This window comes from Nicotiana tomentosiformis, chromosome 11, assembly GCF_000390325.3.
Source record: "Nicotiana tomentosiformis chromosome 11, ASM39032v3, whole genome shotgun sequence".
NCBI classification, from domain to species: domain Eukaryota; kingdom Viridiplantae; phylum Streptophyta; class Magnoliopsida; order Solanales; family Solanaceae; genus Nicotiana; species Nicotiana tomentosiformis.
In genome coordinates, this window is record NC_090822.1 from 112,751,346 (window position 1) to 112,773,055 (window position 21,710).

Consider the following 21,710-nt stretch of genomic DNA (forward strand, 5'->3'; position numbering starts at 1 on the left):
GCGGGAATCATCAACTTTATAATGTTATAATCCATTAAATAATCTCACCTATAATTGGGACGGAAGAAGTACTAATTATACAAGATATTCTAATAACATAATTTTACAAGGAGATTAAATTTTCTTATACTTCAAACCAAACAACTCTTTACAAAGTTTACATTAAATATGAGCAGCAAATAAGTATATTCTGCCTGTATACTAGATACCCTCACACTATAATTGGGTTACTGACCAAAAAGTGTTTCGCTACTTTCAGTAGCCGCAGTAATCACCATGGCGCAAAATAGCAGCGGCAGAAGAATACCTAACATAATGATTACCGGAACGCCGGGCACCGGAAAAACGACGACGTCATCTGCGCTGGCGGAGGCGACGCAGCTCCGGCACATCAACGTCGGCGACCTGGTTAAAGAGAAGAAGTTGCACGACGGATGGGACGACACTCTCGACTGTTATGTCATCAACGAAGACCTCGTAAGTTTAAACATTGAAAATACAAAACCCTAGCTCTTAATCATGGAATAAAAAAATACGTATTTTATGTTTGACTTTGATTTCAGTTCAATAGGAGAATAAAAATGTAAAAGAATTAGCTTTTTCCTATTTTGTCTCTTCAATTTCTATTTCGTGTTTCATTTTTTTGACAATTGAGAGAATTGTTGCTGTTAATGTTTATTTAGTTAGTATTTTTTTTTGAACTGTATTAGTAGCAGAGATAAAAGTTAAAATGAGAAACATAGGCCTCTAAATGTAGCGGATTGAAGGTGTTAAGAGGGAACGAGGTATACTTAAAGTCACATTGAGGGAGTTGTCTCAAAAGGCTATAAGTTCTTTATGTTTTTTTGAAGAATTAGTGATAGTACATAACACAATGGAATAAAAGATCTATAGCAGCGAGTTGTGATTAAGGCATGATATGTTGATTCATTTACTTTAGGTCCAACGTTAAGGGGTTTCTTAGTTTGTTTAGAGATTTATTTAAGTAGAAAATATAGAGGTAGTCATCATTGTTGTCAAGTTTTGAGCTGCTTTTAGTTTGTTCCAAACTGTATAGATGCTCTTGTAAATGAGCTCAAAAAATAATCATGATACATGTTTGTTCTGGTGAATAGAATTGAATGTTGAAAATGACTAAGAGTGTCTTGGAACCTTAATGAAAAAGTTCTTAAACTACCCATGGTTATTACGTCCAATTGGTTGTAGGAAATGAGCCGGTGGTGTTAACTTGACATTTATTTAAGCTATAACTGGTTTCAAAGTAGAAAAAATTCATCAATTGGAGCACATGGTTCAAAAGGTATAATGATATATACTCCTTTTTTTCCCTTCTCAAAAGAAGTGGAGTATATAGCATTATCCCTTTGGACCAGGTGCTCCAATTTAAGTTATGGTGGCTGTTTCTTCTTCATTGCCTCCCTTTTGGTGCTTTGATGCTGTAAAGGTATTTGGGGTAGTGCCCCGAAACATCATTAAAGATTAACTGGTCGGAGGTAAATGACAGAGAAAAAGGGAAGTGCAGAAACCCTCTTACAAAATAAGGACATGAGATCTGAATGTGGGATAAACTATGATAATTGAAGTTGAGCAGTAGAGAATGCGGATCTCACGTAATAGGATTAACAAATGTAGGGGCTTTCTGTTGGGACTGTAGTGCATTGGAATAAAGTTTCGTCTTCTTAAGACATCCGTTTTTGCATTTGACTTTCGTATATGGGTTGCATCCCAAATGCTGCCTTCTATGTTTAACATGTTCAATTATTAAAACAAAATAAAGAAGAATGGATAAGGTATGTAAGAGTTTCTTTGTGAAGGAAAAAGAAGAGAATTTTTCTGTTGTTACTAATGTAGTTTGAGCTTTTGCATGCAACATTGAAGCTACTTTGTGGATGTCTTTTCCTATCTGCATCACACTCATCCACACTTGCAAAATATGGCTTAGCAATTAATCAAACTCTGGTCTCACGGTCCTAAGCAAACCACCATTTCCTATTCAACTGATAGGAAATGAAAGGAACACTCTTTGCTGATAGCGAATTAGCTGGTTGATGGATTTATTTTCAAAAGATCGGCTAGTGAAATTTCTACATTACTTGTTATGCAAATAATTTAAGTTCATATTCTTCCAATTTGGTTAACTGGTATTGTCACTGTTGAAGAGACTTAAAATTGCACTTCTCATCAGTGCTTTGATTGCTTTGAGTTCTTAACTGATTGTGTAAGTTAATGAACAAAAATCCACTTGCCAGCTCTGAAAAGGGTGAAGTCAAATTTCCTACAATTGACGATGAAGAAATTTGTGCTATTATAAGCTTCATGGCATCGCTGCTGCAGGTGTGTGATGAGCTTGAGGACATGATGGAACAAGGTGGAAACATTGTTGATCATCATGGCTGTGACTTCTTTCCTGAACGTTGGTTCGATAAAGTGGTGGTGCTTCAAACCGACAATACTGTCTTGTATGATAGGTTGAGTAGGAGGTAATCTATCAATTGACTTCCTTTGTCTTTTCTCATCCATGCCTCTGTAATGTTGCTCACTCAGATCTGTTCTTGACTTGCTTGATTGTACCAGGGGTTACACAGGTCAAAAGCTCTCCAATAACATCGAATGCGAAATATTCCAAATTTTGCTGGAGGAGGCAAAAGAGAGTTATCCAGAGGATATTGTGGTGGCACTAAGAAGTGATTCTGTTGAGGATATTAGCAAAAATGTGGAGACACTGTCCAATTGGATTAGTAGTTGGAGCCCTGTCTCATGATTAAGATATCACAAGTGTATCTTCTATTGCATGTTTGATTTTTGTATTCAAATGATATTCTATAGTGGTTTTGGCTGTTTGGGGAGGTACACCCTTCTTTCATATAAACAGAAATTCTGTAGAAATGCACCAATGTGCTCTCCATTAATCGTCGCGGAACAAAGCCTTTCGAGAAGGTTTATTTGTGCAATGATTGTTATACTAGAGGACCTTCGCAGTTGATTTTAAGAGTAACTGGGAGAAGTTGATCTTAAAACTACTGGGAACTCTGGTACTTGTCCTACCGCAGCACAATAACAAATAAATTTAGAAATACAATTTCAAACCATCACAATATTTTTAAAGAGAAACAACCACCACATGCATATTTTTACAATATATCCAACTGGAAAATGCGCGACTGATAACTTCTTGTATAGCTATAACACAAACAATCGCATTTGTCGTTAATAACAATTATAATTGGAGACGAACTTAAATAGAATAACATGAACAATAATGATTCATATAGCCTACAACAACAAATTTTAGATTGTGGCAAAGTAGTTTTAGGAACAATCCAAACATAGCAGGAATGAAAACTAATATATGGTAGTACCCGGTAGAAAATTGTTCCTTTTATTCAAGTACTGCTAGTTGCGGTTTCAAAAATACTGCGACTCTAGACCTACTTCATTTTCTAAACACTTAACATTTTCTCTACATCTAATTCTATCCTGCAAAACCTTTTCCAGCCAAAAAAGCACACAACCCTACAAAATTGTTCCTACAACTTGGATAATTCATTAAACGATATGCACTCAGAACACGTTTAAGGTTCAAGCAATGTAGATCGACTCAAGACAAGGTACGAGTAGAGCTCAAAAGAATTCGAGAGTGCCAGTTATAGTGATTGGTGGGTTTATATCAATGCGCGTAGCCTTCCCTTGTGAAAGTAACTGCGGTAGTGTATTGGCATCTTTGGCTACAACTCCTTCCCCTGTCCATAATGTGACATGTGGCCATTGGTTTTTAGAATCGACCTTCTCACCTTCAACAGAGCCAGGCTTTGCTTCTAGTGCAGCCAATTTTTCAGAGAACAATAAAGCAGCCACCTCTACTGGCACCTTTTGGTGAAGAAAGCAACCATAATTGGCAACTGCAGTGACACCGTGACTTCTCTTATGAGCCAGGGTCAAATGGGCCTTTGTAATGCAGCTCTCTGTGCTTTTATCCTTCAAGAAAGCGCCAACCTTCGGATCTTTCTGGGCTAGCTGTCCACAAAATAATGAAAAGCATGAGATAATATAGTTAAGTTCCTTTATGCAAAACTAAAGTGCCTCTCCTCAGTCCCCTTACTCACCGTTCACCCAAAGGACTTTTAAACGAATATTCGGATGAGATAGGAAATCAATAAGATTGAAAGGAAAGATAAACAAGAGATACTGTGTGTTTCGTGATCAAATATTTGCTTTTCTCGGATAAAGATATTATTTAATTGAAAGAAAAAGAAGTCAGCAAACAGATAAGCAAGAAAGACTATCATTCTCTTCAACCTGCCAAGAAAACAATCCAGCCACAAGGAATAATATGTTTCTGCATAGACCACTCACTACAACTATCAAGAAATAAATTTCCAGCCGTCAAGACTCCATAAGTGCAATTCATAAATTTGCAAATTCACTCACATCATTCAGAAGACCAAGAATTTCTGGAACTGGCAGGCTGACAGCAGCAAACACAATAGATCCTAGCTTCCTCTTCTCAGAAGTAGGCGCTGCATACTCGCCCCTCGCAATAGCTCCCAGTTGTTTCAAGACTTCTTTAACAGCAAATTCAAATGGAACCTGAAACAGAAGTTTGCAGAATCATTAGCCAAAATCTCTCTTACCACAACGTGAAAAAATTTATTGTGAGCTTTCCTACTCTTCTCCGTTCACACTGAGCCAGGGGGTTCTTTGCGAGGGGTGTGTGTGGTGTGGTGTGGTGTTGCTGATCATGAAATATAGAACCATCCAACAAACTCCTCCAACTACAAAGGTATTCCTCATGTAGCACTTCTGACCTTCTTTGGCGTACCAGCTCATTTTAAGGTAAGTAATTCATTTTTTTTAACAAACATGTCTTCCTACTTGAAGCCACTCTTTCCCCCCAAAATCTCTCTTACCACAACGTGAAAAAATTTATTGTGAGCTTTCCTACTCTTCTCCGTTCACACTGAGCCAGGGGGTTCTTTGCGTGGGGTGGGTGTGTGGTGTGGTGTTGCTGATCATGAAATATAGAACCATCCAACAAACTCCTCCAACTAGAAAGGTATTCCTCATGTAGCACTTCTGACCTTCTTTGGCACACCAGCTCATTTTAAGGTAAGTAATTCATTTTTTTTAACAAACATGTCTTCCTACTTGAAGTCACTCTTTCCCCCCATATCCCTGCACACTCCCCATGTCAAAGAAGAGTTACATAGAGAGAGAACTGTGCAAACAGCGCAGCTAAAGAAAATTCAGTTAGGTCATTGGCTATGTTACATGGACTCATATAGGGGTGTATGTGTGTGTGTGTATATCAAAATTTGTTGCTGATTTTTAGCGTATTTGAAGAAGCCGCATGATGTTCTCCAATCTTTTATCACACAATTCCTATACCGGTGCGACAACTCAAATAAAGTATGCATAAGTGCAGCTACGTGTCATGGGTCACATTTGAAGTAAAGGGCTTTAATAACGTTATAGCAATTACTTTTTTTTTTCAAGTGGAAGGTAAGATCAGAGATCAATTACATGCCTTCAGAGATCTAGAACAAACTTACCTGTATTGAATTGAGATAGTCAGCATTCCCAAGTAGAATATCCCTCAATTGCTTCTCCCATTTAACCCACTCTTTTGCATATATCCCTTTTATAGACTCCAATCTACAGGATTGAATGTACAAAATCACAAACAATGAGAAAAATTCATCAGTAACAATCAATCAATCGGAAACACGATTACCTAGAAAAAAGCTGGTCATAACATCTCTTCTTTTTTCTCCTCCCCACTTTCCTTGGTTGGTTTGTATTTTAGGATTTATTCTTTTATTTAATCCAACTCACTCTCACTTTTTTTTTTGGAGGGGGTGGCGGTGGGGATTTTTTTTTGGGGGGGGGGGGGGGGGGCTGTTTTTTCAGATTGTACGTACATGGTTGAGAAAAGACATCTTATAACCCCAAAAGAAAAAGCATATAAATGGTCTGGAACCTACTGAAACATGCAGGTTCATATCTGTATTGCAATTAATTTAGTACATTATATATGTGTATACATGTGTGTGTATACATCCATATATGCGAATATAAAAAGTTATCATCAGGAAAAAACAATACAACAAAAGCAGAATCATATATTCAAGACTCAAGAGTAATAAGGAGTTTCATAGCTCCAGATCATGCTCAAAGATATTTTAGGAGTAGAGTCAAGAAACTGGAAATAATATATCAGATTTCCAGTAATGCATGCTTTGCCAGCCCAAAGAAAGAGGAAACTAAGGATGACAGACCAATATTTGGCGGGCTGAATCACTGTTTTAAGGTGTAATATTCTTCTAATCTTCTCAACCAACCAGAAGTATTAACATAATATATCGAGACCTCTATGCATCATAATACAATTCAATCATCACACAGTCATAAGAGTCGAAGCCTCCATATGAAGAAGTTGGATGAAAGCTTATCACACATAATAACCCTACTTTTACTAAAGCAATCTGGAGAAAGAAGTGGAAAACTCAAATTCAATTCATAATTACTTCAACATAAACTATTACTTTGAGAACAATTTTGTGAGCTGAGGATGTAATAGAGAGATAGCTCGGGGTCGCATAGCAAGGCATAATACTTTTCACCATGAACACTACAACTCAAGTGCAAAAAGGGGGATGGTGTGGAGGAACTCGTTAACTACACTTGCTGACAGTAGCTGAATGTAACACTGACCTTCCATGTTTGTTTGTGTGAAGCTTGTACAGATTGATTCCCTCCACAATAATAGACCTCACAGAATCTGGTAGCGGAGACCTTCATATGATCATAAACAATATCAACAGCAAGTAAAGCAAATGAACAAGGGAAGACCTACATGTCCTTGAATTGACAGTTCCAAACTATACAGGTCAAATACCAAATACCCATGGCAATGCCAACAGAGCACAGACTTCAACGACATCAAGGCAAAAAGTCATCTGACATGATAGTAGAATATTATCAGCTCCACTACTATCTGCAGCATTTTGTTGGTTGCATTGCTATGAATCAGTTATATCACTGAAACTTCTAGCTGTCTAATATCCTATAGAGTTGAACATATTGAACCACACAGCTTGCTGTAATTAGCATTTATTTAGACAGTTCGATTTATAGATAACACCCACTTTCTTCTTTTTCTTTTCCTTCTCTTTATTTTTGGTCGTGAAAAATTACGGTGACAAGTATTGGAGTTTGTGTTCAAAGTTGGCAATCTCCTTCAAAATTTTCGAACGCTGTTACGCGTTAGGATTTATGTTTAACTAAATTAGAGCTATATTCACTCTAGTTAACGAAAATTAGTGACTAGGTGAAAGCACGGACAACCAATCAGGCGTGTGTCAAACACCAAAATATGATGATACTATGCAGGACCTGTTGCATCATTCATGTCTTAGACAACAACAATGATTGTCCTTCTTTCCATCTGGCCGGGAAATAGAATTTTATAGAACAAATTTCATTTCTTCTAAATAAATGAGACTTATGATCGAACTCGCTTGCAAGCAAGCCAGTTACACCCCTGGAGATGAGCACTCAGAACTTTAGATACTTTAAAAATGTTGAACGACCTCAGTTTGTTGTTTGCTGAGAAATATGAGGAATTGACCTTTCAAGTTTTTTAAGTGATATGTTTCATAATACTAAGACAACTTATGGAGAAGTAAATTTAGAGCAAATTACAAGTAATTCCTCTCAAGTTAAGCAACATTACGTATACTTCCCCTAGCTTAAGAAATTACACCAACACCCTCTTTTTCTAAATTGCATTACAAATACCACACTAGCTTGCAAGCAAAAGGGAAAAAGGACCAACATGGATTATGAAGAGGATTCAACTATGATATCCAAACCCAATGTTTATAGCCTTAATCAATCATTTACACTTCCCTTTTCCCTCCAATTTTATCGTTGCCCACTTTTCTTCTTCCAAATTCTCATAAAATCTCTTATATACTTTTATTCATTGGGAAGCTAATAGTTCTTATTATCTTTCTCTCCCCTTACTATTTGTGCTTTTACAATGACCAATCAGCATGGGACACGATGATTGAAAGAGCTAAGAGGGGGCTAGTAAGATAGTGCATAGTGGAAGAGAAACTTGTATTAAGGGGAAGGAACATTAGTGAAAACTGAAAAGTACATTATTGAGCATGCCCACACAATTCATGTCGTTGCTTCATGCATATAGCACTGTCACAGGTAAATTGAGAAGCCTCCAATGGAATTTTAATTTCTTGAGATGAAGCAGTGAGGCTAGGAAGTTCGCTTTAATTAGCTAGGAGGACGTTGGAAAGGGGGGGTGGGGGGAGGAGGGAGGGTTCGTAGGTAAAGAACCTCCGAGTTTTCAACAAGGCCCTATTAACAAAATGATTATGAAGATTTACGAGTAAGTATGGACTTGTAAAAGCAGGATGGAGAACTAAACATATCATACTTCACTTGGGTACGGTCTTTAGAGGAATATATGGAAGGATCAGTAGATAATCAATAGATTTTAGTGGCAGTGGCAACATCATTCTCAGGGTAAGACATGGAAACAGAATCCACTTCTATTGATTATCTACTGATCCTTCCATATATTCCTCTACAGAATCCACTTCTATTTATCACAAGCTCTTGGTTACGGAGGAGTCATGTTTTTCCACGATTATCAATTTGAATTCCCAAGGCACCAAAAATGGTTCCTGACATTTGAGATTTTGAGGGGAAAAGAGAGAATTACATACTTTATCTTGTGCTTTATTTACAAACAAATGTTCGGGTAAAGATATTTACTACCTCCTGCTACATTGTTAGGTCACAACTCGCTTGTGGTGGAAGATTGTGCATTTCAGAGTAAAATGGGAGATGTCCGACATAGTAAAGGAGGCACTTTTCAATTGAGCCTTTAAAAGAAAAATAAAAAGCTGAAGAGCGTAGGATGTGACCTTATTAGCACTACGGGGTCCTGTGGAGAAAGAGAAAGAGTCTTTTTCATGACGGTGGTGTCCGAACCAGCTTGTGTGCACCTCGACTATTCCACTGGAAGAGAAAAAAGAGCTTTTGAAGAAATAAAGAATGACTAAGTACATTTGAGGAATAATCTGTCATTCCTAATTCTTTTGGTGTACCAATAATGTTCTTGATATATAAAAGATCAGTTTTGGTTTGTAAGGAATCATTCTTTTGTGGATTTACTTTATGGTACCAATAATGTACTTGTACTGCTTGTACATTATCAAAGAAAAATGCCACAAGGAGACACATGCTTTTATTATTACACGTTGTTGCTTTTCTTTCACCCTAAACCCTAAACACACTTCAGCTGATATGACTGCTGTGACTAACTGCAATCTAACATTTTCTTATAATCGAAAAATCCTCAAGGACCAACTGGCGCACAGTTCGAAACTCTATGGATAATGGGCTCGCCCCTTTGCCCTTCTCTACTTATATGTCAGGCTTTGTCTATGGCCGAGTTCGAACTACAATCTAACATAATGAACTAATCAAACAAGGAGGAAAGGAAAAAGCCACCTAAACACGTAGTTGAGCAATACAATCATTTCAAGCTGAAGAGGCCAACCATCATTAAGGGGGGGTCAGAAGAAAGAAATCTTACTAACCTTTCAGGTTTCAGTAGAGGCATTTTGACAAGTGAGCCAAAACGTTCAATAAGCTCACTCTCGAACTCCTGACGACTCTGAGTGGAAGTGTACCAAAAGAATCAGATACAAATGTCTCGTTTATTTATTTATTCTAATAACTAATGAAATACAGTTCATTTAAGAGAAAGATCTCACATAATCTTGTTAGCGCAATAAGATTTTGTACCTTTCCCTCATAAAGGTGATAAAACATTAGCAGCACATATCCAGCATTTGGAGATGACTTGTCAAGATTTCCCTTCAGGATCACAGCAGAAAAGAGAGGTCTAAGACATTGATATCCAAGTTGAATGGAGTAAATGGCTGAAGAGCAGTTTACAAGGACGGAGTAATGTGAAGAGTTAAGTACCGGATGATTAACTCGGTGAAGTACTCGGAATGTAAAAACCGCAAGTGCATCAACAGAGAATGGATTGATTTCAGTTCCTGCATGATTAACCAAGCAGTAACTAAGACCCACATGTACACACAGATGAGTATGACCCAAGATAAAACAAATGAACTTTCCAATAAACAATTCTCTTACTACCACTACCAATGTCACTGGCCGTAAAGCAAGGTAATGTAAATCATCATTTTGTAAGCACCATGAAGATTAGCCTATAATTGTTCTCGAAGAAACAAAAGGATATAACAAGATGATACAGAGCTTCACCAGTCTAATTAAAGATAACACAAATGCAAAGCCAGGAGTGTAGGCGGGAAGTATCTGTCTCATCTCAAGAAACAAAAGCATATAACAAGATGATAGGGAGTTCACCACTCTAAGTTTCAGATAAGACAACTGCAAAGTCAGAGGTATAGGTGGGAAGCATTTTCCATGCTTCCACCTGAATCGGATGTAATTTTTCACTCAGCAAGAAACAAGAATTGTCAATAACACAAATCTGAAACAACATAGCAAGAAATGCAAAAAAAAAGCCACTGGAGCACTGGGTGAATTACTAAATCAAGTGCCCCAGCATTTCATAAATTGAAGTAGACTTGCATGAGACCTGCATTAGGTAGGGGTAAGGACTAAGGTCTGCGTACAAACCAGTGTTATCAAAGGCGAAAAACGCAAAAAAGCTCTAAGGCCTGTTGGGGCTTTAAGCGCAAAGCGCAAATAAAGCGTGGGCTTTAATGAAAAAAGGCGCAACGGGAGAAAAAGTAAAAAAAAAAAAAAAAAAAAAAAAAAAAATATATATATATATATATATATATATATATATATATATATATATATATATATGTAGTCCAAGACCAATAATTATAAGCATGAATAACACATATACAGACAAAAAATTGAAAAATAATTACGATAAAATGAAATATCAGTTGTTTAGTGTCGCCTTTTTAGGATTACACTCATCGGCAAGGAAAAGTATGCCTTAGAGCCTTGATGCGACACAGAAGCGCCCCCAAAGCGAGGCGAAGCGCTCAACATGTTTTGAGCCTCGCTTCAGGGCTTAAGCGCGCTTTAAGCGCGCCTTTGATAACACTGGTACAGACTACCCTCCCTAGACCCCACTTGTCGGGAATATACTGGGTTTGTTGTTGTTGTTGTTAAAGCAGACTTGCATGAGAGCAGCATAACAGGTTATCCAAAATGTATGCAACAGAAACTACAGAGGAACTTTCTAACAAGACCTTCTGAATCAGGTACAACTGGAATAGCAGATGCCTTGGTGCTTAGGCACATGTTCTCAATCTGCAACGATGAGAATAAAACCGTGTGAGGCAAATCTGGGTATCATGATTTGAAGCATTACCAATACATCTTATGCTATTTCCGAACTGAGAGAACCTTAAAAACTCAAGTTCTTTATATGAATTCCACAGCACTCTAAAACTAGAAGATGCATTCTGTGGCATTATAAAAGTTGTATGCGAGCTACAGAGAACAGATGCTACAACTAGATTTCATAATCTCGTATGGTATCATTATTTGTAGCACTACCACTACATCTTATGCTAATTTGAAAGTGAGAATAACAATAAAAAGTGCCTTTGGCATCAAATGATTTGTACTACTCAGGTAACAGTTTAGCAAATACAAAAACCTACCTGTCTCCATACTTCCTCATTTGGTGCATTCTTATCAGCAAGCATGATCGAGTAAGGTTTTCTTCGGCGTTCATCAGCAACTTTTTGCCAATATCTACCTATTAATATGATGGATATAAAGAGATCAAACTTTATTATCTGAGAAAAAGTTGAGTCCTCAAGCAAGAAAAAGAAGGAGATTATTAGTGGAAGTTTCGGGAATCAGATGTTTGTGGCAAGAAAGAACAAGATCACAATGATTTAGTTCCAAGTTAAATTTTTTTCAATTGGTTTTAACCTGTATTCAAGAGCAAATGCTTGTCACAATAAAATAGATACTCCCTTTGTCCTAATTACACAAAACTCTTTCCATTGTGGGATGTCCCAAAATGTTTAACGCCCTTCTATTTCTATACAACTTTCACAACTTTTAAGAATCCAAATACATTAGACTATCAAAAAAAAAATTTTAAAAAATCATGACGTGTTTTTTTTCTATCAACTAATTTTCAACCATTAGTTTGAAGATATTCTTCCACTATTACTGCTTCAATATATAAGGAAAATTCACATCTTAGACCCTGTGCTTGTCAAATACTATTGTACAAAGATGAGACAGAGGGGATACACGATATCAACCTAATGGCACAAGACACATGGACATGCAAAATCAAATTCCTTTATAATTAAGGAGCATTCCAAAAGATGTTAAAAAGCACCTCATACCTTTGATAAGATCACCCATTAAACTATGAACTGGTCGATCATCTCCAAGCCCTCCTGGAGCATTCAGTATTTCCTTACAAAGTGCAGATTTAGCACAACCTGGTATTCCTGTAATTTAGCATAGCAAGTCAAAAAGAAAGCATAATTAAAGGTGCAGGAGGTTCTAAAAACAAAAGAGGTACATTACATACAAAATACATAAAAGACTCCAGAGTTACATCATCCACTACATGCCAACTACTACTACAACAACAACAACATCCAGTATGATCCACATGATCCCACAACTGGGGTACAGGCCAACTACTAGAGAACAAGATAATACAAAACAACCATAACAGATTCAAATATTGTATACAATCTGGGAATTCAAAACCAGTTCAATATTACCTGGAAAGAAAACAATGAGACCTTCATTCTTCGCGACCATGTCTTTGCTGGGAATACTAGGGCTTGAAGGTGCAATATCTTTCTCCGGCTCGAGATCACCCTCTTCATCTTGTCCTTCAACAATGGCCATGAAATCTTCAACTTTGACTAAATTTCCAGCAGATCCTATCAAAGCCTGATTTTGTGGACTACGCTTTGCATATTGTTCAAGGAAGGGCTCAGCTTCACTTAGATATGTGGATGATGACAATGGTTTGTTTCCATATTTTCTGCGTATATATACTGCCCTGAAAGAAGTAGTCCCAGTAAGATGCTACAGTGGGAAAAGAAAAGTGACTAATCGTAGAAAATCATAAGTTCATTTAGTATTACCATTCATCAAGCATCTTGCTGAGTTCCCGTTGCTTGGCAGCTGAAGTATTCCAAATTTTCATTTGCCTGTATTGACCATATTGTTATAGAGATTGATATAATAATTTATCCTTGAGGATTGATAAGACAATACAGACATAAAAACAAAAGCTATGTAAAAATACAGACTGATGGTTCCAACACACGAAAAAATGGAAGAAACAGTAGAGACAGCCTTGAAAACTTGGGTAAAAATAAAAGCTATTTAAAAAAAAGAAGTCAAGATTCAAAGTAGTTACACTAGTCAGACTGGAAAAATAAGATCTGAAAACTAGAAGTTCGGCAATAATTTAATAGCCTAGTGGATTCAACAGAGATTTGGCTGTACAAAACCATAATGTGAAGGCTGATCATGACAAATCAATATGAGCATTTCAGATAACTTAGATAATTCATTAGAACTGTAGCACTTCATTATATGACGATAAACACCCCTTAAAAGACCAACTAAGATGTGGATAGAACAATTTATAATTATTGAATTATGTCGGCTACAATGTAGCAGCGGCTCTTTATTGAACAACGTGAAACACAGATACAATGCATATGAAGCCACCAAGGAGTTCAAACAAGAGGTTGACCATTGAAGAACAAAGACCAACAAAATAAACCTCACCTCAGGTAATAAGCCTTGTATGCAGAAGGATCTTCTTTGAAAAGAGTCGTCAAGCCATTACGGATCAAAAAAGTTCTCAACTGCACAGTAATGAAATAAAAACTAACATGAAATTGCTTTGCTCAACATGTGATAAATTTCAAAGCAACATAGCATGCTAACAAATTATGCTCCAAAATTTAGATCTTATTAAGTGGACGGATAACCGAGAACCATATTACTTTGAAAAACAAAACTGAGTCTCCTGATACTGTCACTTTCACTATTTTTTGAGAATGGTAACATTTGTATTAATAAAAAATGCACTAAGGCAGTGCATAACCATATGTACAGGGAATAGTAGATCAATCTTGGTCTACCTAATTACAAAAAGCCTAACATGTCTACCAGATATTCTGTATCCTCTACAAGACTTTCTTTACACCAAAAATGAAATAGAAGAATACGGTCCATCTTGACATCTTGAACGGATTTGTATCTGTCTTCAAAAACTCTTGAGTTTCTCTCCTTCCATATTGTCCATCATATGTATGCAGGTATCAGTCTCCACCATGTCTTTTGACTGACTGAGTCTCCAGTGTTGTTCCAAGATTTTAGTAACTCAACAGTAGTAGCTGGCATAGACCATCTTAGCCCAACAATGTTAAGGAACAATTGCCACAGTTGACTTGTAATAGGGCAGTGAAGGAATAAATGGCTATTCGTTTCCAATTCCCTGCCGCATAAAAGACATCTAGAGCAAAGTTGGAATCCCCTCCTTTTCAGGTTCTCTTGAGTTAAGCATGCTTCTCTTGCTACCAGCCATGTGAAACAAATCACCTTATAAGGAGCTTTAACTTTCCAGATACTCTTCCATGGCCAACCATCTATGTGACGACTAGTGTTTGATAACAAAAGATAAGCTGCTTTGACAATATACATCCCATTCTTACCATTGTTCCAGATAAGAGAATCTTCATGTTCTTTAAGACCTTGGAAAGCTTCCAAAGTTGTAAAAAGCTCAGTAAATCACCCAAGCTCCCAATCATGCAGACCTCTTCTAAAATTGATGTTCCAACCATGTTGTCCCCAAGCTGCTTCCATTCTAAGATTTGTCACTATAGCAATGCAGTAAAATTCTGGGAATAGTTCTTTTAGCGGACCATGTCCTAGCCAACTATCACTCCAAAACAATGTCTTCCTTCCAATTCAAACTTTTATGCTAGTGTTGCACGACATAGAATTCCAGAGCTTCCTAATAGCTTTCCAAACTCCCACTCCATAAGGAGTATTAACAGGTCTTGTGCACCACTAATCCAACTGGCCATACTTCTCATATATGACCTTACTCCATAGAGCATTAGTCTCTAGTTGATACCTCCACAACTACTTCATGAGCAGACTGATTGTGTGCATTTAAGTTCCTGATACCTAGACCCCCTTCTCTTATGCTGGTAATGAGTGAGTCCCAGTTAACTACGTGAATGACTCTCTTGTCTCTATTGCCCTGCCAGATAAAATTCCTCCTTGCTGCATCTATTCTTTTTCTCACCTTAACTGGAATAGGAAATAAGGACATGACATATGTTGGAAGTGCATCCAAAACAGAATTCACCAAAACCACTCTACCTCCTAGAGATAAATATTGGCTCTTCCAAGTTGCAAGTCTCTTTTCACATTTTTCTACCACAACATTCCATATTTCCTGGGATCTATTCTTAGAACCCAATGCCAAACCCAAGTAAGTGGTTGGCAGTGATCCCACCTGACAATCCAATATTGTAGCTAATACTTGAATGTTTTGGACTTCCTTGATCGGGAACAACATACTTTTCCTCCAGTTCACATGCAACCCTGAGACCACTTCAAAGACAACCAAAATGAGCCTTAGATGTCTTAGTTGCTCAACCTTAGCTTCACAAAACACCAGTGAATCGCCAGCATACAACAAATGTGTGATCTCCAAGCTACTATCCTCCCCGTGATCCACCCATTTCTTTTGGCGTTTTGCAGCATCTGACCCAGCCCTTCCATGGCTATTAGAAATAGAAAAGGTGACAATGGATCTCCTTGTCTAAGACCTCTCTCTGATGCAAAAAATCCTTCCGGGGAGCCATTGACAAGAATGGGAAATTTCACAGTTTTAATACAAAAAGAGATCCACTTAATCCATTTTGCACCAAAACCCATATCCTTTAGCATTTTTAGAAGAAAGATCCAATTAACATGATCATATGCCTTCTCAATATCTAGCTTGCACAGGATCCATGTATATTGCCCTTTCAATCTAGAGTCCACACACTCATTAGCTATCAATGCAGCGTCCATGATTTGTCTCCCTCTTATAAATGCCATTTGATGACCATCAACCAGCTTATTCACTACTCTCTTCAATCTTTCTGTCAGCAGCTTGGAGATGATCTTATACACACTTCCAATTAGGCTAATTAGTCTAAAATCTCGCAACTCCTTTGCTCCATTCTTCTTAGGAATTAGTGCTATGTATGAGGCATTGAAACTTTTTTCGAAGTATTCATTATTATGAAAATTCTTAATGGTTTTCATGAGATCCTCCCTGACTATCTCCCAACACTTATGAAAAAACCCCCATAGTGTATCCATCAAGCCCTGGGGCCTTATCAGCTGCACATAGTTTAAGACTTTCCAATACCTCATGTTTGTCAAAATCCCTTTGCAGCCACTTCGTTTCTTCCTCTGAAATGCAAGGTCCATCCATTAAATTATAGTTTGGCCTCCATGTTTCTGTTTTAGCATATAGGTTCTGGTAAAAGTCTACTATCTCCTTTTTAATACCTTCTGGATCAGTAATAGCTTCTCCTTCAACCTCCAGATTATCTATGTAATCGAACCTTCTGCGAGAATTGGCCATTTTTTGGAAACATTGTGTTTTTATCTCCTTCGTTTAGCCAAAGTCTTCTAGATTTCTGTCTCCGTAAGATCTCTTCATATTTTGCTATCTCCTCAAACTCCATATGTAAGTTCTCCTTTTGAAGAAATTCATCTTCAGTAAGTGGTCTCCGCTCCTGTAAAATATCCATTGCTGAAATCTGATCAAGTATGCCAATTTTCTTTATCTTCAAGCTCCCATATTTATTAGCATTCCATTGTTTCAGCTTTGTCTTCAAACATTTAAGTTTGCAGGACAAAACATAGTCCGGTCTACTATGTATTTGAAAAGAATTTCACCAGCCTTCCCCCCTTTCTTTGAAGCCATCTACCTCCATCCACCAATTCGCAAATTTAAAGTAAGACTTCGAGAATTCCCAGTCCCCACATGTCAGTAAAATGGGACAATGGTCAGAGTTAATCCTCGGAAGTAAGGATTGCTTGATGTTACTAAACTCCTCATCCCATTCGACAGAGAATAAAAATCTATCAATTCTAGAAGAACAATCATGATTTTCCCCCTTTGTCCAAGTGTACATTCCCCCATTAGTGGAGGGTCAACAAGCTCCAGTTCCCCTATGATATCAGAAAAATCCCCCATAGCCTTAGTAGAAACTCCATTTATCCTTCTTTCATTTGCAAATCTAGTAGTATTGAAATCCCCACAAACCACCCAAGGCCCTTCACATACCCCTCTAGTAGGTGCAAGCTCCCACCACAACTCCTTTCTTTCTCTTCTACTATGTGGCCCATACACCTCTGCGAGAGCTCACTATGTAGGGAATTAAGTCTACAGAAAATACTATATAGACCAGTATTTACTAGTTCCCCCCTCCACGCTCTTCGATCCCACATAATTAATATTCCACCACTTCTCCCATTAGCTTCCAACCCCACATAATCCGTTCCTTCCAACTTAGTCTCTTGAAAGCAATAAATATCTGCTCTCCACTCTTCAATTAATGATTTAATTACCTTCTTCTTATCGATCCCATTCAAACCCCTCACATTCCAAGATATAATCTTGATATTCATGGATTCAGAATTGAGGTCTCTTGCCCCCTGTTCCTTGTCCCAATGCTTTTGAATTTCATGTCAATGATCAAGCCTTTTAGTTCGTTGCTGCCTTTTGGGAGTCTCCATGGTTTTGATTTCCGCTTCTTTTCTCTTAATTTGCCTGCTACTATCGATTTTTTTGAAGAGAGCCAGAGCCTCTCTTTCACATCCCTGAAAGTCAACTCCAAATTGCTTGCTAAGTTTCAACACATTCTTATAAACCCATAAGGATGCATCCATCTCCCCCTCTATCTCCTCTTCTTGAGCTTGTATTTTTAAAGGTTCAGCTTCCTCCACTGACCAGAGATCAGTCTCAGTGGTATCGAACATCTGCATGTCACTTTTATCTTCCCCCGTCTCAAATTGATTACCCTCACCTTCAAAGTTGGTCATAGCATATACATAATCATCAGCTTCTTCTTCATGAATTATTATCTGATTTGTCGCTTGAAATGGGGAAAAAGTGATTCCTCTTTCTTTGTTAACAACTTCTGTAGAGCTTTGTAAATAGCTGCTAGGAACGCTGTTGTTTGCCTCAATTTTCACCAATAATGGGTCTAAATTGTGTGAGGAGGGTACAAAGTTTTGGACTGATGGAAGCATTTGGGCCTCGTTAAAAGAAACGAGCCCAAGAGATCTTCTTGCAATTTATCCGAGGATGGCAAATTATCTTGGACTGGTGTTGTCAATTGGGCCTCATTAAATAAAAACGAGCCCAATAAGTTCCCTTGCTCCTTGTCTCTTTTATTTTCTATGATATGTTGGGCCTGTGCAGAACCCAAACCTATCAGATCTGTGGCCCTATTATCATAACCACTTACTCCCTGACCTAGGTCACATTTGAAATTTGAAATGGGCACAGTATTTGATGTACCCACATGCCCATCCTTTCTTATTATATAGTTGTTGCTATTATCTTCAGTAAAGTAGGGTTTCATTGCCCGCTGGTTCAAAGCAAACCCCTTTTCTTCTTCTTTTCCGACTGCCACCCTCGTCGGTGATTCACACCAAATAGGAATGATAAACTCTAAGCCTTTATCTGCTATCGTAATCTCCTTCGGAACACTAACACCATCACCTTTGATTTTGATTCTCGCCCATTTGAGATGATTTTTTAAAGAAGTCTCTTCCTCTGTTTCCATCCAACCTCCACAGTGGTCTCCGATAGCTTTGAAGATTTTCTCTGACCAGAAATGCAATGGAAGACCCATGACTCTAATCCATGTACAACCTCTTTTTTGTATGGAAGAGCAGCAACCGGCAGTTGGTGCCTTTTGTAATGAGAGAGCAGCAATTCCACCTCCATTCCAGAGAGATTTTTGCCCGCTTCCACCTCCATTCCCTCCCCTTGAAGAATGTGTTCTGCCATGTGTTTGTTAGGAAACTGGAACAAAAACCTTGATCCCCCCATCTCGTATGCATCTACTCCAAAAGTATTTTTCCAGGAGCTCACTGACCACCTCCGAATATCAGAAAGAGTTGGTTTCTCTGTCAGGCCTTCTTCGAAGCTACCAACCACACATCTACCCAACAGACCCTCATCAACATTTGCAGCACCACCTGAGATCAATATTCTGTTGTTGGTACCTTTTGTAATGTGTGCTTCATTAGATTCCTTCGTCTACCATTTACTGGTTTTGACAGATTGTGTATATGAAATTTTGGGAACTATGTTCCTGGGACCACTCGTAATAAATGGTCCTCTGTCTGCATTGATGAATCTCCTGATCTTTAATGCAATATCATTCCATCCCGCATTAAATGTGCTTCAGGAATAATAGTTACCGATCTTTTGTCACCTTGGACTGATACAATGCTAATAAACCTTCCAAACTTGTTACTCCTCCTTGAACTGAACAAGATCGAGAACTGCTCCTTTAGTTTCCATTTCCTTACATATGTGCCAGCATCTCTTGAAGCCTCCTGAAGAACGAAGCAAAGCCACTCCATGATTTTCAAACTGAAGGTTGTTCTACGCATCGGATTATGGCTCCTTTCCACCCACTCGAACCATGTTTCTGCCCTTGACTTGAGTCGTGTGACATCATAAGATTTGGATCCTGCAGCAAAATAAATCCTATTTCCCCCATAATGAAACAAAATAAGTTTTTAGTGTCACTTTCACTATTTTAATGCACTTCACAGGCTCAACATGTAAACAACCTTAGAGCAAAAGGGTTAGGAAACTATGAATTCTGTATCTCACCCCTTCCTCGACTTTACATCGCTTCTTTGAAAAAGGGGTAATTTTCAAGGCAACTAGTGCGTACCTCTACTAGTCCATTGGTACCAGCATTCTCCCACAAGTACAAATAAGCGGAACTCTACTCATAATTCATAAACACTTACACAAACGGAAATCACTTAAATTTTTTCTTTGCCTCCATTGCAATTGGAGCCTTGGTCTCTGGTAGTCCGTGTTCCAACTTCATCAACCACTGGGGTGCACTCACCTGAACTCCAGCGGTACTTTATGTCTGATGGTGTTACCTTCTTTGAGGTTTGAAACTCAACCGTACTTCACAGATCCATGTTTTAGGGACTCTGTCATTATTTCTCCTACATCTTATACAACAACTTCGGCTCCATTACCTACATCTCTGCCATTTATAGTTCCACCACCTACAACTCCAAATTCTATATCTCCGCCACTCTTGACTTATAATCTCCGTTAGCGTCCAGCATTAGGTCCAGATGATTCACGTCTTGCACCGGATCCTTCAATTACTATGGACTTGTCTCCTAGTCTTCCAATTGCATTTCGAAAAGGTACACGCTCCACTCATAATCCTAATCCTAATTATGACAGTGAGTTCCGATTATGGTCACCCCTTAGTGATCATGCAAGATATAGGTAGCAAGTTTAAGTTGAATTACGTCATAGTGACTCGACCTAAGATTATTGTTCCAGTCTCAATTCTCACAAGCTTATTGTTTAGGTTATAGTTGGCAATCAAGAAATAATGAAAACCTATTCCGTGCACTACTCTATTCTGCATGAGCCATGCATTAAGATATAACAAGTGAAGTAAATGATAACCACAGCTTGAAAGATTATGCCTCTAGTACAAGCAGAACGACCAGTTTCAACTCACAAACAGGCAAGAGTGACATCAACTCACTGTTAATGAAAGCTTATTTGAAAGCTGCATTACCTTGTAAGTAAGAAATTTCAATTTAACCATCAGATTTGCATCTTCATCAGCTAAACTGTTGTCCTCTTCCTCATTTTTTACCATATGATTGCTACTTTGTACCATTTCAGCAGCTTTCTCCTCATTGGCCTTGAATAAATCCAGGTCAACGAAAAAGCCTGTGAACAACTACATCAGCAACTTACAGTGCAAAAGATGATGCTATGAGTAAGAGGGGACTCTCAATGACTGGAGACCACCCTACCCTTCTAGTGAAACATAAAAGAAAATACGAGATGAAGAACTGGAGTAAAATGAATGAAGATATCAATCATGAAGCAGGACAAAGAGGGAGCTTGGAGGGTGAGGTTTGGGGGGTTTGGGGGGGGGGGGGGGGGGTAAAATAGAGCTCTAAAGCAGAAAATCGTTGCAACCTGATCCTCTCACAAGGTTCACGACCTAGAAGAGATGAAAGGAATGAGAATTGGCAATTTAACCTTCCCTTTTCTCTCCACAGAAAATAATCATGAATTTACTGCCAACACATATTCAACTAATTGCTCATATATAACATGACCATGTAACTCTTTGTTCCCCTGGAGGAGAGTCTTAAAATTACCCTTGCGTCAAAAATTTATATGCCTTTTTTATACCATCACTCTGTCCTTAAATAGGACTAACAAAAGTTCACATCATCTCAAGCACCAGCAATGAAACCGCTCGTTTACTCCCAGAAGAGAAAAAAAGATCCTCTTAAATCTGTCGAGAATGAGTAGTTTCGGCCGTATCCATGGCAAT

At 38.1% G+C, this 21,710-nt stretch overlaps 2 protein-coding genes across 3 annotated transcripts in view; one reads left to right on the forward strand and one right to left on the reverse strand.

Moving 5' to 3' along the window:
• The first annotated feature begins 73 nt into the window (after nt 1–73).
• Nucleotides 74–2,850, forward strand: LOC104089955 (adenylate kinase isoenzyme 6 homolog). Of its 2 annotated transcripts, none has more exons than XM_009594976.4 (3): nt 74–477; nt 2,335–2,480; nt 2,575–2,850. In XM_009594976.4, the coding sequence occupies exons 1-3, from the start codon at nt 277–279 to the stop codon at nt 2,759–2,761; spliced, it is 534 nt and encodes a 177-aa protein (XP_009593271.1). In that variant the 5' UTR covers nt 74–276; the 3' UTR covers nt 2,762–2,850. The 2 variants fall into 2 exon arrangements, with proteins under 2 accessions (XP_009593271.1, XP_070044426.1); XM_070188325.1 differs by having other exon boundaries at nt 249–477; nt 2,250–2,480.
• A 477-nt stretch (nt 2,851–3,327) lies between these two features.
• LOC104089947 (tRNA ligase 1) overlaps nt 3,328–21,710 on the reverse strand; it is a 35,885-nt gene continuing 17,502 nt past the window's right edge. The window contains exons 14-27 of the mRNA XM_009594966.4: nt 20,934–21,091; nt 13,837–13,916; nt 13,182–13,247; nt 12,810–13,096; nt 12,420–12,527; nt 11,715–11,812; nt 11,298–11,358; nt 10,018–10,094; nt 9,835–9,906; nt 9,627–9,703; nt 6,712–6,792; nt 5,550–5,652; nt 4,429–4,587; nt 3,328–4,014 (exon numbers count right to left, since the gene is read on the reverse strand). Coding sequence (XP_009593261.1) covers nt 3,622–4,014; nt 4,429–4,587; nt 5,550–5,652; nt 6,712–6,792; nt 9,627–9,703; nt 9,835–9,906; nt 10,018–10,094; nt 11,298–11,358; nt 11,715–11,812; nt 12,420–12,527; nt 12,810–13,096; nt 13,182–13,247; nt 13,837–13,916; nt 20,934–21,091 — 1,820 coding nt within the window. The 3' untranslated portion in view covers nt 3,328–3,621. The remainder of the gene's footprint in view (nt 4,015–4,428; nt 4,588–5,549; nt 5,653–6,711; nt 6,793–9,626; nt 9,704–9,834; nt 9,907–10,017; nt 10,095–11,297; nt 11,359–11,714; nt 11,813–12,419; nt 12,528–12,809; nt 13,097–13,181; nt 13,248–13,836; nt 13,917–20,933; nt 21,092–21,710) is intronic.